Raw genomic sequence first — 27,624 nt, forward strand, 5'->3', positions numbered from 1 at the left:
TTGCGATCCCCCTGTGACCATGTCCTCATTGACCATAATGGTTGACAAATTGCTGTCCCCTGTTAGTGAGTTGATTTAAAGTGCAGGAGTGCCAAGTTGTGCTGTGATGCAGCTGAGCGTGCAGTCTGCGGTACTGCATGTGTCGTATGGGACAAAGATTCAGACCCACATCACTTTAACTGTGATGATGAACTGCTGTGCAATTTTTATTTATTTATTTATTTATTTAGCTTTACATCAACCTACAGTAAATCTCCCCAGCCCAGTGCACCTTTAAGTCTTAAAAAAGCCTGACTGCATCAAAGCTGCATCAAACAAACTGTTGGCTTAAACTGACATCCAGTAAGAGTTGCAGTAGCTTTGACAGGTCTTTTCTCCTCCAACACAATTCTCTGGCACAGCCACAACCCCTCCCACCCCTCTTATCCTCTGTAACTGATGAAAGTAAAGTCACATTTTCACAACAGAGAGCAGTAAGCTTGCTAATTAGAGCAGAGATTGAACAGAGAGTGAAGAGGTAATATATCACCGTGCCGACTACTGGAATAATAATGCTGTTTTGTAAATTTGCTTTTCATTTGGCTTGAAAATGAGGTGTTTTTAGCTTTCATGACTTGAATGCAACAGCATGCATTGTTCTCTATTGTTGTGCAGTTAAAATTGCAAGTAGGTCGGGGGAGTAGATGTAGAAACTCTCAACATGTGCAAAATGCAGTACAGGACAGAAAATCTCAGCACCTGTTAGACTTAACAGCAGCCATTTTTGCACCTTTTGTATATTGGTATTAGAGGTCTTGGAGAGATTAGATGTGTTTTTGGAGATATGTACTGAAAGGTAAGTGGCTGCAGAGCCCAATAGGAATAATACAAGATTTAAAGCTTCAACATTAAGAAAATTGACCAGATATTGTACTCCTTAATGATAAGGAGGCAGCTTTTTCAGCTTGTTGGTTTTCTTATCTCTATTCTTAAATTGCACTTGAGTCCCTCCTGCTATCGTTTTAAGATAAATCATGAAAAGAGCTTGGATTTCTTAAACCTGCAGATACATTGAAACCTTTGTGGTACTGTATTATTCCTGAAGGTAGGTCTCTTCTACTTGACCTTAAAACCTCAAGAGGTTTATATTTACTTCATGTTACTTCGTGTGTATATACACATGAAAACAGTTCATCTGATGCATAACATTTCAGTGTCAATTGTGTTTGGACCACCTGTGCTTCCTCTAACTCAAACTGAACAATGAAAAAGACACATTGGTATTCAAGAGGATTGATGGATTGATGCCACTTTATGCTGTATACTTATAATCCTTTAGCACAATTTATATGTAATAGCTGTTGTTAGCATTGTCCAAAAAGAGAGAATATCGACAATCTTGCAGCTCCTAAGTGTGGTAATTTTTCATTCTGCAGACTGTAGCCTGACACAGAGTTATCATCTACTAACCCCTGTCAGAAAATAATGAGTGTGCAGGGCTGCACACAGTTCCCCTGTCTAGTTTTCCTGACCTGCCTTCATCTACCACCAGTACCTGGCCTTCCCTAACCTTTCCTGTTCTCCTTGGCAGTCTCTCCTACTTGCTCACCTAATTAAAAACTCAACCTTTCACCCTTACCTGTACAGACACCTGACTAAAGTCATGCAGGGACCCCAGCTCCTTTTGACGAACTGTATGACTGACAAGGTTGACGGTCGACCCAGTCCTCCAGCTTTTTCATCAGACCTTGACAAGAGGATCATTATGGTGCTCCGCCCCAAGGATTGGTTTTAGATTTAGTCAAGACTGTGGTTCCAAAGCTCTTTATAGCTAAGGCAAACTTTGTTTTGGGGGTTTTTGACAATAACATGCAGTCCATTTCAGGTATTTTATCTGAATGCCAAGGATAAGCCATATTAGTACAAATAAACTAGAATAGTGCTTCTATTTTAGTATCGTGCAGCTTCCAACTGCTGAGTTGTTGGAATCCAATAGTGTGAAAAGTTTCCCACGGGTCTGATTTTTTTGGTTTGTTTTTTTGAACAACCATGTAGTCCAGTTTATGATTATCGTAGATAAAATAAAAGAGTTTCTGTTTATCTTGAATGAAAAAAACAACACAAAATACATTTTTTTCCTCTGTGTTTTTGCCTCCATGCCATAATGTGACTGTAAAAAGGAATGACTTCGTATAATGACCCTTTTTTAAGTCTGCTCTTCCTAGGTTACATTTTCTGTATGTTTTATCAAAGTAAAGCCCCCTGACAACTCCCCGGTTCCCTCCTCGCCTTCCCTTTGTGCCAACTGCCTAATTGCACTGTTGCATCTTTCAAAATGTCTAATGGGGTTGAGAACAGCCAACGCAGCTCACTTTAAACGGTTCAAAGAATTACTTGGATTGATGTCACTGTGGATACAGTTTGTCTCTCTCTTTTTCTTTTCCTCTCTCCGGCACACACCCTTCCTTATGGCATCATCACAAATGAACCTAAAAATAGACAACCAGTCTACTTTTGAACCAGACTACTTTGAAAGATTGTGCATTTTTTTTATTTTTGTTTAACTGGATATTGAGAGATCACTAAGTATTGCCAGAGCATTAACAACATAAAGAAATGTATACTATCATGGAGACATAAAAGATGAGGCAAATTAAAAATGTTCCAATAGGAAGTAGCTCAACATCAAAGCAGCCGGCTCAGGGCCAAACCTGTCTAAGCCTGTATAGATCATAGCCAAAGTTTGTTGCATTCTCCGTCTTCCTTCTCAGAAATTACCATGGAATGGCACATTTCCTACCAAACACAAAACTATAAGAAGCATTTACAATGTTTATGTCTTCATCTGTGTGTGTGTGTGTGTGTGTGTGTGTGTGTGTGTGTGTGTGTGCATGCGTGCGCGCGTGTGTGTGTTTGTGTGTGTATGTGCGCACTTCACACCTGCACAAAATGTGACCCATTTTATCATGTACTGCTTTATCTAGACAGGGCTGTTGTGCTGGTTCCCAATTTAAAAATATTCATGCATACCGATCCCGCTTAAAAATGGAAATGTATTCAAACTCGTCTCAAAACACCTGTGAACCCCTGCCACACACACATACGCTCACACACACAGACAGGCTCACACACACACAGAATTCGGTTTTCAATTTTATTACCCAAGAGGTAAACCATTTTATAACCCTGTTTCAAAGGCAATTCTGTATCGGTACAATACATCAGTGGTAACATTTTAAAAATTATTATCCTCCACTGACTTCAAAGCATTGTTCATAAAAGTGCTTTTGTCTGTACTTCATCTTTCAAAATGATGCTACTATTTCAGGAAAAAGATTTTTTTTTTAACATAAAGCTGAGGGGAAAAAACATCAATACACGCTGCCAGCAAAGCAGCTATTGATCTAGTGGTTTGTTGTATAATTAGATGTTTTGTCTGTTTTAAAGTCTGCCACTTAGTCCCAGTGGCATTTCAATAGTTGCGACTTCAACGTGTTCAGCTTTATCCCACAGAAAGACCAGGGCTCAGACAAAGTGGGCAGGCCCTCCTCATTCTCCGGCGTCTGCTTTAAAGCTCTCCTCTGGCAGTGAATCACTTGTTTTGGCTGATTTACTGAAAGTGTTAGCTTGATGCAGGTGATTGATGAAGGGGATATACCAAACATGTTGAGGGGATTGGGCACCGTCTTACCTTTCTTTCTCGCTTGCTGGAACACCAGTGCTTGTTTCCAAGGTAACATGAAATCCAGGCAGCTCTTCTGCTCCACAGCTTGACAGGCTACTATTTTCTATCCACTGTTACTAATATTAACATTACAAAATGCAGAAAATAAGATCAGATTGATTCGACAGGTTGAGTGTCCTCACCGAGGAATGTGGAGGATTCCTCACGGCGTTAAAGTCCCTGAAAACTTAGTTTCTAACTTAGTTTTTCTCAATAACAATAAATATTCATGAATAAAGAAGCAGTGATCTAAGTTAAAGGTTTTGATAAAACATCCTTAGGTAGTATTTATTAAGATTTAAAGATTCAAAAACTCTTCTTGGTTTGATTGGATTTGACTGACAGTAGACTGGCAATATAAGCAACAACCCCACTAAATCGTGACTAGTGCACAGAAATACAAGTCTGTGTCTACGGCATGAACAATACTCTCTGCTAATATCCCACAATGTAACGAGTTACATTTTATAGATGCAGAAATTACACTTGCACGTGCATCATTACACCTGTTAGTGATGATCCAAAATAGTTGTTATTCATTAGTGTCTGAAATCTCAAATTACTGTTCACTATAGAGTAACCCACTGAGTGTCTATAAAAAGTATATAAAAGAATATTAATGACCTTTGATATCCCTTGTGATCAACATCATCATCATCTTTTTCCAACCTGTTCGAACTTTGGCAGAAAATTGTGTGTTCATGTTGGGTCTTGTCACTCATATAAAGAGGCTGATTGAGAAAATATGTTGAGTGTCTTTAAAAATATTGATAATTCCTTTAATAAAGATGAGATAATGGCATGAAAGTGACCCCATAGGGCAATCAGTGTGTGAGTAATGCTGTTTGGACATATTTTAAGGTAATAAACTTTAATCCAATGATTAATTAATACATTAAAGCTACAGTATCACTGTATCTGCTGCTTTAATCAGTGTTTAAAGACCTGCCTTGTTTTATTAATCTGATCTCTGGGAAGATTTAGATTTCTCCTGTTTTAAAGTGCAGTTCTCAAATCCACAAACAATCTCAACAAATGATGCCAAAGATGAAAAAATGCATTCATAGCATTGTTCTTTATGATGAATGTGCTCCTCTGCACGGCACAGCTGAACACCATTATCACAGTAAATAAAGTGTTATTTTTGTGGAATAAGACTGGACCTGCTGTGACCTTGATCTTCACTTGGACCCTCCTCACCTTCACACTTAAGTAACTACAGCCTGACAAGAGGCGAGTGGAGGACTGCTGCTAACCCCTCGAAATGACAACATGACATGATGCGGTTTATCAGAGGAGGGTTGGTTCAATACTAATGACTTAACAATTATACAGGCTGCAGTCTGATTAGAGCAAAACCTCCCTGTAGACGGGAGTTGCAAGATGCTTTACATACCGGCACCACACACACACTTCAGAAGTAAATAAAAATCCAGCATTATTAACACAGCATTTACCATGATAGTGTTTTCTATCTTAAAGTTAGCTTGCTTACTTCTCTCTAAACAAACATTACTTTTTTGTCTGTTACAGGCCACCATACTTAAAGAGGAGGGATGAGAGAGCTGGGTTTGCAGGAGACTTGTTAGTGGTGTCGGGGTTTCTTGTTGTGTTGGAAGGAAGTCATATGACTTGATGCTGCTTTAGCTACATGACTTGTATAATTTAAGTTTGGGAAAAGTTGGGGAATCTGAGAACTGCAAAGCCGTCTCATTTACACCTGTAGAGAAAGTTCTCTGTGATACGCTGTAATCAGGAGACACTGGAAGTAACTGCAGACACTTTTTTTGGAGCTGCAATTGGGGAAATGACATAAACAGCAAATAGCCTTTATCGCTCAGATGAGGAGGAGAGCTTGTTAAAGCTGCAGATTTCAGAGGGGAACGTTACAAAGGGTAAACTTCATGTTTTTTCCACCCTGCCTCCTCTGTGTGGTAAAAAGATAACGATCTGATTATGTGCGCAGTACGCTACTGGTTAACACAAACATGTATGACAGATGAAGATTAATTTGTAATTCTCTCAATTTTTCCACCCTGCACACTAGTTAACAAGTAAGCCCGCCAGCTAAAACCCATCACTGTCCTCACATAAAATCAAATCCAGGCCAGGATTTTCCTCTTTTCCTTTGCATAAAATAATGATGAATACAATCCCTACCATATTGTTAGGGGAGTTGTGAATAATAAAGAATAGTGCTGTATGGCGCATATTACTCTGCTCCTTTCCACTGTTGGAACAGGTTTCCATAAAACACACTGATTAATAATACATGTCCAATACTTGCTCAACTCCTTCAGGGTCAGCTATTATCCTGTAGTACTTCATGCAGCTTTGACTGCATCCTGCTGGAGAAGAAATGTCCTTTTACTGTGTGATAGCCGTCAACTGGAAACAGACATGTTTCTAATGTCATGCTCAGGAGCGGTAGATTTCTAAATGTATAAAAAGCATTTGAGCTTTCACGGTTTGTAAATGTGACCATAAAAAATAAATGTTACCATAAAAACGTTAAATTATACATCTTGGGTACAATGGTCAATAGATGAGCATATAAAAAGCAGTGTAATCTTAATGACTGGGTTAATGTCCACGTGTTTGCAGAGAATACAACTGAAAGCTTTAGTTTCTTCAGGCAATAACTCCTCATAAATTCAATGGTTCCCTGAACTTCATTACCTCTAAATGCTCTATATGTTGCCTCTATCCATTATGAAATAGAATACAACAACTTATCATTGTCTCAGCTGTTTTGTTGTCTGTTTTTTTATTAAGGCTAATTTACTTCTTTTTTGACAAATATAAATCAATGTAAGTTAATTAAAGAGCAGATTTGTGGGGAAATGTTCTTCTCATATAAGTTGCTCAGGATAAGATCATACGCTTAATGTCTGAAATGGAAATTAGACTAAATGTAATTGCCTTCATAATCGAAAGCACTTTTCCTTTAAAGCTTCAATTTGGGACTTTTTGAGCATATAAATTATTGATAGATGAGAAAGGATTTTTGTGGAGTAAGCCTTTTAGAAGGAGAAGAGCCTATGGAAACTTTTTATTCACCTTGGAGTAGCTTCAGACTTTAGACTCACACCTACTGTTGTGCACCACAGGACATAACAGTATGGGGTCTGTTCCTCTTTAAAGCTGTATTAAAACTTGCTGACATTAATTCAAGGGGAAAGTACTAAGACCCATTAAAGATGGAACCTATGGAAACTTATAGTGTTCAATATTTAATAAATAAATCATAAAAGTACAGGCAAAATACAAATAGAACCATGATATAACTATGAAACTCTGAAATAATTCAATAGTTTTAAAACTCAACTTATTATTTGCGGGTCATTTTTGTTTAATTACAGCAGGCTGTGTTTTTTCCAAAGTATGTTAGTTACAGCTAACAGGCCATTTATGTGACTGGCTGTCCGTTCATTCAGATTGAAGCAACAGACCAATCATATTCGTGGTTCTGCCCTGTTTGTCTTGATTGACAGACGAAGACTTTATGTAGCGTACTTGACTGGAAACATTAAAACGTGGCCATGTGGTTGGGTAATTTTTTTAATAATGTGTTGACAGGATTATGTTGTATATGGAATATTGTTTGGATATAACTTGTTTGAATTGACCATGTAGTTATTTTATATATTCATTTTGAGTTATCTAAGTAAGTATTAGATTATTTCACAATTCTTTTGGTCATATTACATATTTTGTCATTTTTTATATAAGGTCTAATTTACTGAATTTATATTGAAAGCACTGGGTCTCCGCAGGACTTGTTTTGTAAACCTGTTACGTTAATGGACTCTTTTCACGGCAGACATTTAGATTTGTAAAAGCAGGAAAAGCACAGGTGTAATTAATAACATTAACGATGGCTCCATTCCATTAATTGTCCCAGTAAGTCATGTCAGTTAGTGAGCACGCACAGTACCCGAGCCCTGAAACTACCTCACCTAAATGCAATGCAGCCATCATTAACGTTATTAATTCCACTTGTGCTTTTCCTGCTTTGACAAATGTCTGTTGTGAGGAGTTGTTAGGATGTAGTTGTGAGAGGGTCAACTCCACCGTAGTATTGGATCTTACCAATCAGGGCAAAAGTGAGGGGGCACAGTCGTCTGACAACAGAAACTGAGGACACCTTGAATATTTTGTGTGATCAACTGTGTTGAACAGAACAAACCATCGCAGAGAGATTCAAAGTTGGCAGGTTAAAATAGGAATACAGGTTGTCAGTACAGTCTAATTACTGATTTGTTTTGAAATGGTTTTGATTATGATTTGGGTTACATCCTCTAAAGAAGGCAAACAGGCCCCAGTTTAGTGAGTTTTATTAACTTCATAACTCATGTACTTTTAACTCCAGTAAACAATAACCCTTTGTTGTACAGACAGAAAATCGCAAAACTTAAAAACTTGGCAGTTTAATTTTGCCTTGCTGATGATAAACATTTCAGCCTTTCTGAAAAAAAACTGTTAATTATTAATATCTTTTTGTAAGAAGTCAGCATTAAAGGCCCAGTCCTTTTAAACCAAATACAGTGGAAGTACACTCAATTTCCAGTTTATTAGGTAGACCCAGCTAAAACTAATGCAGTCTAATATAACAGCCCTGTAATAAATCCTGCCTTCATGAAGATTATAATGTTCAGTATTATACAGATTTAGTTTTAGTTGTACCTAATAAATTGGCACATAAATAACTCAAGTGTTTTTAGTGAAAAACAAGCATTTTATGTTTTTCCCACCTTACTTTAGCAGTCACAGACATCACTGATGTAAACAAACCTTTTAGGCAGATAATCCCCTGAAATACCTTAAATGCAGTGTACATGTTCTATCTCTCTCCAAGCCGCGCAGTCCTGTGTGACCTTCTGTACAGGACCTGATGAGGTTATATTATGTGAGAAAATGAGATTTATGATCAGCATGTTGTAAAACTGTATCTTTATTGATGCAGTAGTATATCTCCAGGATGTCGATGTAAAGCTAACCTGCAGAGGAATATGCAGTACTCATACAGTTAAGTCTATGCGTACTAGACTTTAGACTTCAGTTTAAAGTCATTAATGGCAGTAGAAGGAAAATGACACCTGTGACCTCTAAAAGACTGCTGTAATTTAGAAGTAATGTTGTAGTTTGTGTTGTTTTCCTGTCACCATCTCTGCCGTACTATTTACAATCTGCGGTGATCCATTCAAGAAAGAATGAATTTTTTATCAGCAGCAGCTGTGAAATGTCATATGACCTTAAAATGTACTAAAAATATGTTAATACTGTGTTTCTCAAATTCTATCGCTGCAGAAAGCACAACAGTCAGAGTGATGGCTGTGAGAAAGTCTGTTTTCCTCAGGCAATTCATTCTGTCTTCTAGTCTCATACGTTTAATTATTAATGTTACACCGAATGAAAGAAGGGTTATGAGTTACAGAAATACAGAAATATAAGGAATCCTGTGTAACAAGAGATCAGGATATGAAATTAATTAAAGCAGTGAACTTTGAAAACCTTATAACAAAGGGTCTGATTATGCAGGAACCACAGTTAGACTGTAGATCATCGTCTGTGTTGTCAGACATAGTAGAATTTTTTATTTATTTTTTTTTAATTAAATATGAACTGTCTATATCTGCTGTTACTGATGCTGTGGTATAATTCCAGTTTATCTGAAGATATCTCATTTAACAAAATTTTTAATATCTACAAAAAATACTTATACATCAGAGTTTTAGTGCAGACTTTAATTTAATGAGGGCTTTATGCTCCATTGTTGTTTGGGTTCTGTTAAGCAGTTTGATTTTACTCTTGTCCATCGTTTTACAGCTTTTGCTGTTGCCTTTATTTGACGAAAGTGATTTTTTTCTTTTACTATTCAATATATAAAGTCTGAAGTAAGTCATTTTCCTGATGTCACAAAACCTGTCTCTGGATATTTAATTGTTCAATGCATGGAAAGGTACAAGAGGACTGCTAGGATCCACATCCCAGAGTCTGTTACCACAATTACTTGAATATTGACCGAGACGTTTTGTGGACAAAAATCAATACTGGCTTACTGCAAAATGCAAAAATGACACAGACTGTAATCTTTCTCTGTTTCAGGGGCACAGTGGAGGCACGCTTTGTTTACGTCTTTGTTTTGGGCATCCTCTTCACGGGCACCAAGGACTTGTTGAGATCCCAGATCATCACAGCAGATGCCAAGTTGAAGAGCAGGGGGTTATGGGAGATTTACAGCGGCTTGGTTTTGTTGGTTTCCCTTTTGTTTCGAGCTCACAACCTGCCAGTGCTCTGCTGCTGCCTATTGATCCAGACACTCATGGCTCAGTTTATCTGGAAGAAACTCCACTACGACGCAGCCCAAACCACTATCATGCACTACTGGTTTGGTCAGGCCTTCTTTTACTTTCAGGTAAGCAACAAGAATGATGTTGATGATGGCAAGTTTTAAAAGCCACCTTGTTGTGCATTGGAATTTGTATTAAGTAATTTATGGACTGTATTTGAATTGTGATAACATCCTCAAAATCTTCATTCATTCATTCTTGATATTTGCCAAACACCAAAACCACAAAGTAACATTTCCCAGAAATGTTACTAATGAATATTACCAATTATTGTATATATTCAGAATAAGTAATTATTGTATATGGGTCAGTGGAGAGCTAAATGTCAGTAAAGTGGACTTGTGATCAGAAAGTTGCTGGTTTTCTAGTATGATCCCTGCACTGGCAGGATAAACCTCAGTGGGGAACGTGATCGAGCTACGCTTGCCCCTCCCTAATTTAAAAGCCGCCTCCCATCAGCATTTAAAACTAATTGAAATTTCAAAGAAATATCAACTAATTCCAGGGGTTTCACCCATGAGGACACAGTAAATATGATAGAATTTTTCAAGTTCAATTTTGGTGAACTTTGACACATGAATTTGCGACATTGACCAACAGCAATAGTCTTGACAAGGGTCACCTTTGGAGGAACTGAGAGGGAGAGTCGAAAATGGAGAAATCTATTGTGTTAACTTGCAGTTAGCAACCTTGTTAGCACAGAGATCTTTTTTCCACAGTAACTAAGAGATTAAGATATTAAAAAGACAAATCTGATTGATAAGAGCTGTGACTGTTTGCACAAAAAGTTTGTCAACTTTGAATGAAATGATGAACGATCCGGAGGCCAGGTGGGAGTAAATTGCACAGTACAGAGAAAATAGAAAGATTCTCAGGGAGTTATTGTGACTGATTAATGCTAGCGTGTTCTTGCTAGCCTGTTAGCAGTTAGCTTTCCAGCTACAGTAGTTCACCTACTAGCTCTGTGACATGGTCCCTATGTCACCAATCTTCTAGAAACCACATATTTCACAAAGATACTCATATTTAATTTCCTGTGCCACTTTTTGGTGTGACCTGGTTTGTACAACGTGTTGTCGCACCACATCGGAAATCAAAAAGTGTTTATAGTTGCTCATAACAGCTGCACTCAAAGACAGAGTTAAAAAGTCAGTCATCGTAGAGAGGAGGAAACATGATCTGGTTCAAACACGGGAAGAATGGCGCATATTTTCAGATTGTCTCTCTTGGAAGGCAATCATAGTGTTGCACCCAGTTGTTCACATGAAAAATGACAGAAATAGTTGTGTCAAGAATAAAAAAGAGCTAGAGGGAGAAGTTCAAACTTTGCCTCATTCTCACTTCCACACAGTGTGAAGTTGGTGTGAATGTTGAATCGTCAGTTCAACAGAAATGGAGGGAAGGGGTTCCAAGGCCTTTAACCCCCAACTACTCCGGTGGAGCTACTCAATGGCCAGTAGCTGAGACAGTGGTTATATTGGGCAACCTCCAGGTGTGAATGTGCATAATTGAATAAGGCATTCCTGAAAAAGAGGGCTGAACAAATAAAACATGAATGAATAAAGGTAAAAAATGTATTATAGCAGGAACGTCAGGCTCATCATGATTCATGTTATGTTCACTGGCTGAACAACACCTGTTTCTGTGAACGTAGTCGGTGGGTCCCAAAAAGCTTGTTTGTGAGTGCAGTCGTAAAAGTAGTACCCCTCTACCCAAATCCCCAAATTAAAGGATAAATCTGTTAATATTCTCTATTTTTCTTATTATCAACAAATCCATTGAAAATGATGAATGCCAACCAGTGATTAACTGATCCTACTAATAAGTATTGCCTGTGTAGCCAAAGCCTTATATAGCTACTTCCTTTGTGCCGTAGACATTCACTGTTACTGTTGCACTGTGTGACCTTCATTACCATGAACATGGGCACCGTGGTTTATTTATGAGTCAACTCTATATATACCGTCCTGCTGCCGGAAATACTCACTAGTGCGCTTTAAGTGTTCTAATGTGCGGCTAAAAATAGTCCCCTTCAAATGCACTATTTATTCCTGTTAAGTTAGGATCAATAAAAACCAAAGCGCTCAGCTTTTTATGGAAATGATTCAGCCTTTTAAAAAAAAAAAAAAAAATGAACCTGTATATTTTTGACACTTCAAAAAACTGCAACTGGACTAAATCTAGAAAATATGTTTTGCAGTCAAAAAACAATTATCAAACAAATACCAGTTTACAATTTTTTACAAACACCGAGTGAAGCTAATGCCGAAAGGATAGATGTATAAAGCTGTGTGAACCAGAATCACCACCTCTCATATCTACAGAATGAAGTGCAGAGAACAACCGAACAGTAACCATGTTTTTCTTGTCTGATTGTATGAGACATCTAATTTAACGCTCTGACACAGAGTGTAGCAACATTTAGGAAAGCTATCACCAATGATAAAGTGAATGTACTGTAATAGGTGCAGTTCTGGGCAGAGGGAGTGTTTGGTTATAAATTGTATTACTTCCATCCAGCACCAGCATGAAGGCCAACTGGACAAGTTGTTTCCTTCAGATGTGTTATGGTGTTATGAGCTCTGAATGTTCCTCAAAGGCAGAAATCATACCTGGCATTTGATTGAACCTCCACCTTGGACAGATATTTGGTTAGCAACTGTGTGTTGTTGACAACTCTGATCTTCCACATCACTAACAATTTAATAACCGTCATCACCCTAGGGTCATTAATACTGTGATGGGCTCGGGAATAGACCGCCACTAGACAATTTTCAGTCTAGTCGCCCAGGCATGTAATTACAGAGCTTTGAGTAATAACGTTCTCAACGAAGCTGTAACCATAATGGATCTGTAAAGCAGCAACATATGTGATTCAAACTTGCTGCTCTGAAACAAAAAACGATGTTGCACAGAACAATCAAAATAATGTCAAATTAAAATCTAATCAGCGAGTGCAGTTAGTTGATCAGTGAGCTCTGGGTGAAAATTGTACAAGCTGTAGAGAGAAACATAGCTGTTGTGTCTGTTGTTTTTTCAGAGGCTTTATTATAAATATTGGCAGAAAGCTCTGGTTTTCAAAGTGTCCTTGTTTTTTTCAAACATCCTCTGTGTTTGGCAGCCAAAACACACAAAAATACAAGAGGGTTATGGGAAATATTCCAGGTAACCTCAGCTGCAGACACCGTTAGTGTCACAAAAAAAGTTAAATTCGCATTGCATGATGAATTAACTGTCTCACAGGAGAATATTTGGCTGTCTGCGTTTAGCCGTCTTTATCATTTGCAGTGATGGACGAGTTAGACTTTGCTGTGGATTTTCTGTGGATTTATCGCTGTCCCAAAACCAGATGGTCAGTAAGACAGCAAGGAGGTGTTTATTCTTCAGAAATGAGCCAGTTTGTGCAAATGTTGCAACATGAGTAGGGACGAGTCACCCTATGGGTATGAATTCAGATGCAACTTAGCAACCTTCTGTAGAAAATATTAATCATCACACTGATGTTGTTAGAGCTCAGAAGTAGAAGGTGGGCACAGTTTGACAAAAGTGACTTAGAATAAGCATGCAAGTCACAGTAGAAAAATTCTGTTTAGTATTACACTTTGAGGCTCATAACACTATTCTGGTTGATAAGCATCACTTCGTGGGCCATCAGAGCGTGAGGGTTACCTAAGAGGGTGCAATGAGGAGTTCATACCAAAATTGCAGACATCAGTATTCAGATTTTCCCCAAACTAGAGGCAGGTTTGGGGTCATATGTTATTCAGACTTTCTTGCTTGTACAGTATTCACTCCAAGAATGAGCTGTATTAAACCAGCAGCACTCTCTAGACAGTTGTTATGACAATCAGTTTTCTCCAAAATTCATTCATAAAACGTTTCTTGTAATTCTGTTTATTCCTAAGTGACTGTAATTGTTGTTGCAGAGTGACACTCCCTACATTTGCAAGATCACAGCAGGATTGTAGTTTATAAGCAAGTAGAAAATGTTCATATATGCAGACTTCTGTTTAAACTGTAGTCGGCTGTTGATGTCTCTCCCTCAGTGATCAGAGATGTGTGTGCAGAAGGGAAATAAACCTTTACTCGACGTGTTGCTGCTTATGCTGCTGCTTTTCCGTGTGTGTGCGTGTGTGTGTCGGATAGGGGGATACATGCAACAGCCTAAGAGTCACAATGAATTTCAAATTTAATTATCACTTCTTATGCACAAGGAAATTTGTTAACTAAAACACACTACCGTAAATGACCCAGCATACGTTAGCATACGTGAAAGGTTGATTGATTTTTCTGGAGGCGGCGACTCAGAGATGTGAACAGAACGCAGATGATTTCAATCATCTAAATGTGCTGCCCAGAAATCAGATTAGATACCTGTGCAGCACAAGTCTGAATACAGATTTCTTTGCCTGTGTGTTTTGACTTAACCCTCAAACTTAAAGGTACCCTGTGTAGTTTTTTTGTAAACCAAAAGAAGTCTGTTTACATTCAGTGTTTCTGTGCAGAACTCAGTGTGTGAATCCTTGAGTTCTGACAAATGTGATGAATGCATTTCATTCCTCATCAAACATTTGGAAAGCCAATTTTTCTTAAAAGTTTGAATTGTTTACATGCATTGTTTACATTCATGTTTACTTGCTATCGGTATTCTTCTTCACTGCTTTTGCTGCATTTCTTGATGTATTACTGCCACCTTAAGATCAGTGGAATAGCTTGAAAGCATTGGCAGGAAAATGTATGACATCACCACATGCTTGTGAGGGTGTGTGTGCTTCCTGCTGCGCGAGCATGATACAGACAAAACAGGGACCTTCATGAGAACATTGAGTGCTACTAATAGGCAAAAACTCCACATGGTACCTTTAATGAGATGAATAGATTTTTTTTCAATTCCTTTTATTTTTCAAAGTTAGTTTTTAATAGTAAATATATTTTAATAGTTTTAAATAATAAATGAATGTTAAAAATACTGTCCATGTACAAAGCAACTATTGTATTTGGGTTCATTAATGTGTTGGAATTTACTGAAGGAGCCTATCTGGTCCAAAAAATTATGATATGCATTGGCTTAAAAATGAAGTAAGCACAAGTGCAGACAACTTTATGTATATTCTGTTTTCTTAAAATATGACAATTCTCTCACATGCTTGTTGAGCTTGTGGTGAAATGACTGAAAAAATGTTTCACACATATTTTAGGCTGTGAAATGTTTGGATTTTAGTACAGTTTGTTAGCCTTTCTTTTGCATTGCACTGTATTAGATATTACATTTCAACACTTGTGTGAATATGTCTAAAACGTACACAGCCAAAAAACATTTTAGACTGAAGCTATAAATCTTAATTGCATTGCAGTGATAAAATCCTCTGAAGCTTGAAGATGAAATTTCAGAGCAAGAAAAAATAAAATAAAACAAGGTTAGAAAAGTTTAATATTTTCAGTTTACTGCAGGCATATTTGGAAATTGGTTACACAGCTGAATAAGCCAGACGTATGCCTGTGTTTAAAGAAAACAAACTGTTTGTACAGGCACATACAGTATGCACATGCACAGATACACAGAAGCCTGAGTGGCTCTAACCAGAGTCCAGCTCCAGACTGAATGCAGTTTAAGCTGGTGTGGTCTGAGGATTGAAAATACAAACAACTAGGCCGCTGGGAAGTCGCCAGAAGCTCAGAGTAATGATGATAAAGCAAACAACCAGTTCTTTAAAGCAGTGAAATGCTTACAAAGCTTCACCCACAGATCTTTGTGTTCCCGCTTTTGTCTGTACACAGGGTAAGATATTCCTGTGCTCTTGGCGGTGCTAAAATAAGTACTCTTTGTGCTCCCGCAGGGCAATTCCAACAACATTGCCACCATTGACATTTCAGTCGGCTTCGTTGGGCTGGAAAGTTACGTAGAAGCACCTGCCATCTTCTTAACGGCGCTCAGCACTTATGCAGGGCCCATACTCTGGGCGTGTCACCTCGTCTGCTACCTCAGCTCAGAGAGAGAAAGGTAAGTGGCAGTTTTAAAGTGTCAGCAGCCAAAAAATGTTTCAAATTGGTGTGATGCTGATCTTTACTACTATATTTACAATAACCAGTAAGTTGTAAGAGGCTGTATGTGCTTTTGTTTGTCTGGCTATGGCTAAAAGTATTACTTGAGCTCATCTAATAGCACTGTGGGGACACATCAGACAAAAGGTAGTGAACCTGCTCTGCGGTGTAGTTTCATTCAAATATACTACTTTCTTTTACTTTAGTTTTTACCATCTGTGTTATACTTTCTTGTTCTGAATCCTCTCTGTGGGTGGGACAGTACAGATGCACAGAAATATTCTGTTAATTGGTTTACTCATGGCAACAGGGAGAAGCCACTTGCAGGGTATCAAAAATGCATGTAAACAGCTTAACCTGCATAAGACCTTAACTGGTGAGGGGCCAATAGCTAGGTTGTTGTATGTGTAAGAATGCAGCCAATAACTAGAGCTTCGCCTCAGCATGAGGCCTCGCCACAGAGGTGAGTGATGAGGTCTGTGACTGGTAGCAGCTGCCCCGCAGATAGAGCCAAAACTAAAATGTACTTTTAATTTAGACCAATGTAAAGGATGGTTTTTGTACGAAAGCAGTTAGTTTAACCTGCCTTTGTTGTTTAAATGCGCATAAAGCCAGTAACAGAAATGTGAGGATAACCTCTAAAGCTGCAGTCCTGTGATAAAAAAGTCACTTCTACGTGTGGAAAAAGTTTTGATTTTGTTAGCACAAAGGTCCCACAGAAATTAGACTGCAGAGAGTGTATATGCTCATGCATGATTTATATCCTCTATCATCTTTGATCCCGCACTTGAATATGATGTGTTTAACATTTCAGTAGTCCAGACGGTCTCCGATTAAAACAGTTCTACTCATCTTAAAATTTTTGTGCTGCTAGCAGTGTAACCAGTCTAAGGATGACGAAGTTTGTCCGCCCTTCTATCCACTTTGGTCCAGAGCGGCTGCATGCTATGAAATTTGATGTGGACATTAAAGGTCCTCAGAGACTGATCTGTGATGATCATGATGACCTTTCATTTAGCGCTCCCATCAGGTAAAAATGCCCCTGTGACCAAAACTTTGATCCATGACAAGATATCACAAAAACCACTGGTCAGATTTCTATGAAATATTCAACACCATCATGAAATTTTCCACGTTTCCACTGACCACATCAAAATTTAATTAGCATTCATGCTTCCAAGGTGATACGTCCTTCTTGATTTTAGCAAAACCCACCATCTTTTGGTGTTGCATCTCACTCAGGGAAAACGTTTAATTTTTAACCCCACTAGAGAGCAGAGGGGTTAAACATGAAAAGCAGTCACGCAGAGATTAAAGCTACTACCTCGCTGCAGCGTAGCATTTATTTTCTACAAGAAGTTAACACATTACTAGTGAGAAACACTTTCTCACACAGCACAGAGGGCAAAGTTCAAGTGAACTAGAAGGGGATACGCCGCATTATTTAATGTATATAAATTCAAATTGCTGCCTTAAATGTTACTCCTGAAAAATCTAAATTCAGATGCGGCTCCTGCATTGGTCTTTTTCACTTGTTAGCCTGAACTGCAACAACAATGCAAGCAGAAATTAAACTGCATTTAGTCTGACAGCACAATTGATCTGCCCATAAACAGCTGATTATGATGTTGGCAGAGCCCGGCAGCCTCGCCACATTCCCTGTGGTTTTACGGTCTGAATAGCCAAATCACCAGAATGCTGTTTGGTCTTTGTAGTCTAATGTAGCTTCATATTGTTGATTGTGATGAACACTGCAGCCTCTAGAGGCCACTGCTGTTACTTTAGTCTTGTTTTAATACCCCCTTTCAGCTAATATCCAATTAAGTCCAGCAGTGCAGAACACATGACCATCTGTCCTTGTTGTCATTACTCATAACGCAGTGATTTCCCCACTAAACTTTCCACAGAAACCCGAACTGTAATATTCACTCAGAGACATTACGACAAATTAAACTTTAAAATAGTCTCATACAGCGTCGCTCATTTAGTATTGACTCTGCACCATCAGCAGCTCAACCACAAGGCAAATACTGGAAATGGACTGTGATCAATAGCTATTCATCAGGTCTCCCCTGACACGGTCAAACTCTCCTGAAAGCAACACCATAATTTGAAGAGAAATGTTTTCATTGTTTTAGTCCATTTAATCACTGTTAGGCCTTCAAGCAGAGAGAGAGACGCATTAACACGGCTTTACTTTCATCATGAACTGTCTCTACTAAGTCTGATATTCTGACATAAATACAAGTAGCAAAAAGCATATTCAGGTCGCACTATTTTCAATGTGTGGTTGATTTCCAAGCAGCTGCATCGGCTCTTTGAAATTACCTTTTGTAGAGACGAGGGTGGGGGGGGCACAAGTGGTGATGGTGACAGACAGTTGATCTTTTGTGCAGCCTGCCGCTTTGTGAAAGGTATTGAAAGAGAAGTTGCCTTCCTTCAAACTCATTGTGACGCTTTTTATTCTTTATCATTATTAGAAGAACATGGATTTATTAAGACCAAAAAAGAGATTTTCTTTTTTTCTCTTCTTGTTTTTTTTCTTTGAATTATGTGTGCGGGCCGTCTCTTTTTTTTCTTCAGCTCGGTCATTTTGTTTTGATTTTCACTTTTCTCAGAGATGTACTAATATACCTCAGATAAATGACATCAAGTTAAAGTTGAGCTGAGACACTTTATCAACTCATTAGTTTATAAAAATGTGAATTAGAGATGTTGTAGATGTCTCATGTTTTCTCCACTGAGACAGTAAGTTGCTGGCAGGATTTTACACAGACTGAGTGTTTACTCTGGTAACCGACCTGAGAGGTTGGACATTAATGTTTTAGTAGCTCTTTGAGGTAGAACACAGAAATAAACTTCAGCTCTTTTAAAAACAGCTCTTGGAAGCCGGGAATTCTTTGGAAGCAACTATTAGTAGTCTTTATGTTTATTCTCAATGTAGTGGGATTAAATGTTTATATACAATCTGGCTTGGTATTATTTTATGTAGTTAAAATTGTCTCTTCTCTCAGTAACTATGACATCATAAACTCATCTGTCTTCGTGAAATCTGAGGACATGGTAACTTTTCCACTATTTGTCGCAATTTTACAGATGAGTCCATTAGAGCAACACAAGCGACCAGAGAAGTGCCCGTCTTAAACATCCTTTTTGGATGTAAAAAAAAAAAAAAAAAAAAATGGTGGATGTTAACATTCATAATGTGTTGGAAGCATCGATTAGAACTTGCAGAGCTGCAGTACTGCTCTTAGTTTAGTCATATGTGAAAATATTTGGGCATTTCAAATGTGTTCACCATTGTTTGCACTTAGAAAAAAAAGGTAGTTTAGATGTCTGGGCTTCATGTGAAAATACTACTCAGTCTGTAAACACAGTTTTTAATGTCTTCTGTGCTTCTGGAAGCTGCACTCCAAAGTCAGATGAATTAACAATGAAACACCCTGTTGAAATGCATTATGGGAATTGTAGGGCACAGTTTGTGGAGCTTGAATCGGTCAGGGACTAAAATTCAGGATATCTCGGCCTCTGCTGAGTCAATTTTGAGCATTTAAAAAAAAATCTGTCTCTTACGAATCCCCCAACTATATGGAAATATTTCATCACTGGAGCGTCACTTTAAATCTGTCTGATCATCTCACCACTTGTCTCATTCTGACGGACTGCCCCACATCTCAGCAATGCAAACGGTGGGTAAAATGTAATCATAACCAACACGAATGATGTCCACCACTACAAGTTTATAAAATGTGGAATTTTCCTTTAATAGGGAGCCTCTGACTCACTTCTGCCTCCCAGACTGAAGACAGCATAGCAACAAATGTATATTTTTCCCGTTACCTACTGTTTGAGCCACAGTAGAGGTAGAGCAGGTCATCCACTAATCGGAAAATCTGCACTTCGATCCCCGGCTCCTCCAGTCTGCATGTCAAAGTGTCCTTGGGCAAGATACCGAACCCCAAATTGCTCCTGAAGGCTGTGCCATCAGTGTGTGAATGAGTGTGTGAATGAGTGTGTGAATGGGTGAATGTTGGCGTGCAGTGTAAAGCGCTTTGAGTGGTCAGAAAATAGAAAGGCGCCATACAGTTAAATGCAGTCCATTTACAGTATTGAATAGTTGTATTCAAAAAAACTCATTATTGATTATTGGTCAGTGTTTGACACATACTTCACCAACATTTGTGCGTATGTGTGTCTTCCATAGATATTAACATTGTTCTGCTTGTGTGTGTGTGTGTGTGTGTGTGTTTACTGGCCCCCTGATTGAATTTCCACCTCCAAACTGGACGACTTCCCATGTCTCCTACTTCATCAGCGTGCCTTCTCTTCTCTTGGGAAAAAAAGCTTGAAGTTCCTCCCCCTCAGCTGGGACTTTGCCTGTTTGAATGAACAACATCTCTATACTCATTTACGTGTGTTTCAATGCGTCAGAGACTAAGGCAGGAGATGAAGTCTTAATCTACACACACAAGTCTTTGTGTGTCTGTGTGTGTTTAGTTTTACATCATCATCTCCTAATCTCCTCACCGCATCCCTCCTCCCATCATGCAGGTTTTAAAGTCATTAACTTCTTTATCAGAATTTGCCAGCAATCCGTATTATTGTGAGAAGATAATTGGATCAGACTCTTCTTCTGGGTGCATGCGGACGGTAAAAATGTGAGAATGTGGCCTTTTGCTACGAATCAAACAATCTGCAGCTTTACTGGTTTGACATCATCACGTATGATAGTAAACCCTCACAAGCTCTTAGATCTTCTACTGCTGGGTTTTTAACTACACACAATTATACGCACAAGAAAATAAGAAGTGCAGCTTTTTTTAACTATGTTGAGAGATGCAGGCTCTGTGAACATTTTTAAAACGACAGCTGTGAACCTATTTATTTAATTTGGCTTTTAATTAATGTCATTCTTATTAATTTTTTACCAGTTCTCTCATTTTTAATAATTCTTACTGGTCTCTGTTTTTACTTTCACTTATATATTTTATCATCTGCTGTCTTTTTACTGTCTAATTTTATTGTCTCTCTATTAGCCCTCGGATCACATATAAAGTTTTCTTCACAGGAAGTTTGCCTATTATCCGCAGCACAGAATCGTCTACTTTGCTCTCCGCAGTGTTGTTCGTCCTCTCTGATGAATCCTTTTCCTCTCTGCAGGAGCCCGGTTGCAGTCAGCCATGGTTGCTACTGTTTGGCCCTGCTGAGGTCTGTGCCAGCTGCAGCCTACATTGTGCTGGTAACTGTTCTGCGTTACCATCTCTTCATTTGGAGCGTCTTTTCACCCAAATTGCTGTATGAGTCCATGCACCTGCTGCTGACTGCTGGAGTCTGTCTCTTCTTCAACACGATGGAGCAGAGCCGCAGTTCCAGTTTGTCTTGACGAGCCAAAGACTGAGGATCTTCCCTTAAGGTGTTTATTTAAATCAGACCAGACAACGCTCTGTCAGACTAATGTACACTACAATATGCTCTCCCTGTCTCATGTAGTATACTTACTTGTTCACAATATGTGAATAGATGCTTCAGAAAAAGTACATCCTCTGAAGTCTGTACATTTTGTTTGCAAAAAATACTTTGCGGATGCTCCTATAATGTATTTTCGAGCAGTCTATTTAAATATCCCATTCTTTCACAGGGGAAAATGTTTGAGGAGAAATAAAAGTGACATGCTGTAAAGATGATTTTTGAAAAGGGATAACTTTTACTTAACTTTTGCATATACTGTAAATGATCTCAGGGACTGTTGTGCAATGAGCTGCAGAGGTACGAGGGTAACAATACGCGGTGTGATGTTTTGGTTCCATACATGATTTAAAGACTTGGGTGTTACAGAGGGCGAACGTTGTGTTTTTATTTGTGTTTACAGAGTGTGATGTTCGGATGCTCGCTGTGTGGTGTAGTTTTAGTGAAGACTTGAGCTCAGTAGAAGTTTTCAGATATTCTGGCTGATTAGAAGTTAAATAATAAAATGATGAACTATCGCTGAATCCCATTTAGCTGCTTCAGTTTCAGGGTCGTGGTATCACGCACGCTGGCTCACTGTCACACCGTTGTGGTTTACTGTGACACTTGAACAGAGCGGCGCCGTCGTTAATGTTATTAGTAACACCTCTGCTTTTCCTGGTGTGACAAGTCAAAATGTCTGCTGTGAAAACGGCCTGTTGACTAATCAGACACATTTATGTTGTCTCAGCCTAAAAGGTGCAACATAACCAACACAGTGAGGGACACACACACACACACACACACACACACACACATACACACACACACAGTCCTGAAAACAGATCTAACCAGGCAACATAAGTGAAAACACCTGTATGGGGATTGTTTTTTTTTTCTTCAGTGCAATTGTAAGTGCAATTGGCTTCAGAACATTTCCATTATGCTGCACAAGCCAATGTCATTGGGAGAAATTTCATATTGTCTCTTTTTTCATTCTCAAAAGAATTAAGCCTCTGTTCACACTTTGGTAAAGGTTGACACAGAGCTGTGCTAGATGAAAGGCTATGTCAGTGGATTTCTAAGCTTCACCAGTGTTTCTGCTGACAGGAAGATGAGTAGTTTCATGTTTGTGTGTGCTATTCCTTTAAAGTGCAGACTAAAGGCTTTCATTTGAGACTCGAGTACTCAGAATAACTGTATGGGTCATGTTCATCATCATCTGCCCATTTTAAGGTGCCTATTTAGATACGCTGAGGTTAGAGATTCAAATAAAAATTGCTAACATTATGAAACACAGACCTACATTTCATGATATTACAGTTTATCATATTACAATAAATAAATTGTATAAATCCAATGTCATTAAACTAAAAATAGCGATTAAAAAACAGCCAGTACACAGTCCATCGTCCAGAATCTGTAACTGGTCAGACTGTAATTAATCAGAACAAAAATATGGGAAATGAGATAATAGGATAAATTAAATAGCATATACACTGTTATGTTATAAAAAAATTTTATCATGATGTTTCATTGTTAGGGTGAATTTATTGTGCTACTGAATTTTGTCCCAATTAAGACAAAGTCATTAATTCAGTAGCCAGTTTAGTGTGGAGGTAAACATTTGTACTGCACAGAAACGTTTAGAGGACTACAGCCCATTAAGAATATTATAAATTTTTTACATTCAACTTGTTTTATTTCAGTGTATCTCTATGAGGATTTAGCTGTAGCTCAATTAGGCACCAAATTAGTCTAAGGCAGCATGTAGGAAACACTTGGCAACACGAATTGGCAAAAATACACAAGAATCAGTTATCGGTTTGCCAGGTCATAGCCAAAAATACATTTCGTGGATATATTTCTCCTCATTACATTTTCTACTTAATCCTGTTGAAGCAGGATATGAGAGGCAATTGGTGAAAAATGCAAATACACACAAAATGCAAATGCTCAGCTCAGTGTCATAAACCGTCATCATTCATCTACTACACAGCTTCAAGAGAGTTGTGAACCATTGAACCACTCATCCCTCTGTTTTCTCTCCTCTTGTTTCCCACATCGTTCAATAGGAGACACTGTAAGGAAAAATGGCTAAAATCATTCCTGCTGGGTGACCTTTAAGTTCTATTGCAGAAACATAAATCCCCCTTTTACTTGTTCTCGTTCATCCAGTTAAATCCTCCTATATAAACATTAACATTTGGAAATTACAAGTCGTATAGCTTCCAGAGTCTGGCGGTGTGTGTGCACTGCAGACTTACTGTATAGACTTGTCTAACTGTTCCCCCACTCTCACTGAAAATACCACCAAAGTCAGGCTGGCAAGTAGGCTGGCTATCATCCAAAGCAATAATAGTATGGAGCCAAAGGAGCAAACAATGTGTTGCTGTCCAACTTCTTATGGAGCACACTGTCTTATTACAGTATCTCGCTGACTGCTTGGACTCCATTTTGAAAGTAAAATAAGAAAAATGTAAATATCTAAGCAGCAGTCACAGTGAGTTCTGGTGTCCAAGTCTCGTCAGGAAGTCTGTCTTTCATAAACTCCATCGGTTCATCATCTTTGTTCATGTAGTTTGTATCATAGAAAAATGTTCACACTTCCAATACACAGGAGTCTTTTATTGTCACAGCGTATTACAAAGTAAATGCAAAAAGTTTTATTCCAGCAGTTATTTTGTCGAATTATGGACATCTGTGTTGTCAATGAACAGCTGTGACTGCTTCAAAGCTCCTTGCTGATTATAACCTGGCAGTTGTTACATCATTACCCTTTGAGATTTGTCCAGAAAAAGCCAGTTGAAAGATTTTGTGTTAAAGCTACAGTGTGCAATTTTTCACCCCCAGGCAGAAAAGTGAATCCTAAGTTCCCGCCCCAACACTTGTCACTCACCCTGATGAGCTGTCTGCCTTGAAACAGCACCTCGCCCGAGGCTAAGATCACTGACATCCCCCAAGCCGCCACAGGCGTCGGAGAAGCAGATGCCAAGCACCGCCAAACCAAGAAAGGGGGGCGAAAAAAGCAAATGCTGTGTCTGAGTATATCTGATGCAAGACGAGCTTCATTCTTTTGTTTTGCTGCCGTCGTGGTTGTTCCTGAGACTTCCTTTTAAGCCTCACCTTCACAGGGACAACCTCGACTCCGACTACACCTGCAGAGAACAGAATTTAAATGTCCCGAACATCATTGAAAAGTCAGACAAACAAGAGGATTTACATTTGAATACACAGGGTCACTGACAGACACACGCTGCATATGTATCACTGCGGGTTGGGTGGTTTGCATCAGAAGAAGGACACATTTAGCTGTGAGCTTGTCGGGCTCAAACCTGAATTGACCCTTTTTAAATTGACAGTGTGCTGCTGTCAAGTGCCCCTCCTCTTTTTCAGACTCCAAACAAAGTCCTGATGGAAATAATTTATGAACCAGATAATCTTTATCACTCATAATTATTCATTCAGTGTTTGGTATGTTTACCATCACTGTGCTTGTCTAGCAGCTGTTCTAATGTCTCTGTAAAGTAGGAAGATATATAAGATGATGCAAAACACATGATATAAGCGACAGTGTTGCAGTTGTCTACCATGTATGACTGATTATGTCCAGCTTTTTTTGTCAGTGCTATATATGTTTTTTTCTATGTGTTGCATAGAAGAAACTTCCATAATACTTATCTGAGAGATAGAAATGAATGTTGCTGACTGCTGTGTGTGTTTCTACAGTGCTGAGGATGAATAATGTTTGATTGGGCAGCATCCTTCTGCATCTCATCAGCACTAAAATGAAAACCTGTGACTACTTCATTATTCCGGCCAGCTCTGTGGAATATGAGAAACTCTTGTTGTACTTTGGGACACCAGGTTTGATAATATCATTAAAGTGATGGTTTTTCTTGATGTTGGCAGCAGATCTGCCACCAGCAGCCAACGCTGTGATTAGTTTTTCTTGCATTTTCTGTGGATAAAGTTTGGGTTTCTTTATTGGGCGTTCTTCCCTTTTTTTTCCCCTATTCTTTGTTCATTCATCTACTTCTTAGTCTGTTTATTCTAAACAACGCAAACAGATAAAAAGCATCACTTCACAAAGTGTTCAGCTCAGAGAGAAAAGGAAATCCTGTCGCATAGTTATGTTTATACTAGAGGTTTATTTATGTTATTTTTTTCCAAAACCTCACGGCTTTTCTGTAAAACATTTCTGCACCGGTGCAAGAAGAGACCTCAAAGCAGCTTCTCACGAATCTGATGGGACAACATTTTCCGTGTGAAAGCATTCTCCTGTATCCAAATAACCACCAACCCATGAAATGGATCAGAATAATTGTACTAAGCACATGGTTGAAAGCCTTTCAGTACGTGTCAGCAATACAGGGCTCTCACATAAAAGTGGACTTCTTTTTTGTGTATACTGTTGCAACTCCATCTTTGTAGAAATTAATCTTGTATTTCTTTTATATGTATGTTGAATTTACATACTCCACATTTGCATTGACTACAGGCTTTTCCAAGTGTTGCTCATATACTCCACCTGTTATTTCAATAGAGAGATTCAATATTTCACTCAAGGTAACATTTAGGACAATGGGGTTTTTTTTTTTATCTTTATTTCTTCATGTTGAAAAATTTGGATCGTAAGAAAAAGCACAAATATCTCAAATTTGTGCTTCCTTTTCATGGTTAAAACTTGCATATCAGCTTATTCTGGTTATTTAGTTAAAGGTAACTATGCAATTCATCCTGTTAATGTGTATGTGTCTCTTTGTTTGTGATCCCTTTTGTTTTATGAAGTGTTGAATGTGATGAAAACATCCCAAAAGTTAATTTAACAACTTCTTATTTCTGTATTTTGTGACCGATTTGGGGTTTTTGGCTTCTTTGTTTTTGTTGCGGAGTTGAAACGGATGTGAAATGATGAAAAGTGACAGATGACAAAACTCTTTTAAATCAAGACTACTTTCATTATTTGTGTTCTTAATACTGAAATAAATTATTTACTATACTTAGTTTAGTTTCTCTGTGATTTTTTTTTTAATTTTTATTTTTGGCTGTGACAACTTAAGGAAAAAATTGGTTGATCATTTACATCTTTAAAACAGACATTTTAATAAGAATTCATGAACAGCCTCCCTGCAATATTAGTGATTAGCTGCCCATTAAATTGTCTTTCAGCTCCTTACAGCCTGGGTGGAGGCCATCTGTCTACAGGCCCAGTCTGCTCTGGAGGATGGATGACATATGATGCACTTTCACTGGAGTTTCTCCTGTCAAAGTTTCCTACTGACTTAGTAAAACTGGACAAGAAACCATCTGTGAAAGTGCACCTAGCGTATCTTCACATACAGTGTAGTAGTAGGAGGATGATAATTTAGTAATCATCCTCCTATCTGCTATCCACCCACTAAATGATTATTTTATGCCTTCAGGAGCTGGACTTCAATGCCATCATTAAAGGAACCACACATTTTATGCTGTGCTCACTTCTGAGTGGGAGTCTTTCTTAAAACTCCCACTCAGGAAAAGTGATGATGCACTGAAGATGTATTATTGCCCTGATATCAGAAATGCTAACGCACAAAGAGCTGAATTCAATTAGTTTTAATGGAAAATGTTTTTTCAAAACCAATAACGTCAGACAGATATTAGCCAGCACCCAAAACCAGACAGGGGTGTGTATGTTTCCACTTAGAGGCAGTTTCTATGTCAGTCTCGGACTACAGAGATGTGATTTATAGACACACATCCTCCTCCACTCTTAAACCTCTGGACTCTGTCTATCACTCTGCCTGGAGATTTATTACTGATGATGCTTATGGCACACATCATTGTATTTTTTATGATAGGGATGGGTGGTCTTCTCTTCAGGAGAAAGGTGATACTTACCGGTATCTTTTTATTTATAAAGCCCTTATTGGAAAACTATCATCTTACCTTTCAGAATGACTTTGTTATTCAGATGAGCTCTGTCAGACCTGCTCCGCTGACCGGCTCCTGCTTCATGTTCCACGAGTCACGTCTGAACTTGATAAGACTGCTTTTAATTTTAGTGCTCCTGATTACTGGAACAAATAACAGCACCTT

The 27,624-nt window shown here is 38.4% G+C and overlaps 1 protein-coding gene across 1 annotated transcript in view; it reads left to right on the top strand.

Annotated features, from left to right (window-relative positions):
- The window catches only part of pigg (phosphatidylinositol glycan anchor biosynthesis class G), a 67,303-nt gene extending 40,753 nt beyond the window's left edge, over window positions 1–26,550 (top strand). The window contains exons 11-14 of the mRNA XM_042418814.1: window positions 9,812–10,121; window positions 15,894–16,057; window positions 21,259–21,511; window positions 24,397–26,550. Of these exons, the coding sequence (XP_042274748.1) occupies window positions 9,812–10,121; window positions 15,894–16,057; window positions 21,259–21,481 (697 nt within the window). The 3' untranslated portion in view covers window positions 21,482–21,511; window positions 24,397–26,550. The remainder of the gene's footprint in view (window positions 1–9,811; window positions 10,122–15,893; window positions 16,058–21,258; window positions 21,512–24,396) is intronic.
- Window positions 26,551–27,624: the final 1,074 nt, after the last annotated feature.

This window comes from Thunnus maccoyii, chromosome 8, assembly GCF_910596095.1.
Source record: "Thunnus maccoyii chromosome 8, fThuMac1.1, whole genome shotgun sequence".
Classification (NCBI taxonomy): Eukaryota; Metazoa; Chordata; class Actinopteri; order Scombriformes; family Scombridae; genus Thunnus; species Thunnus maccoyii.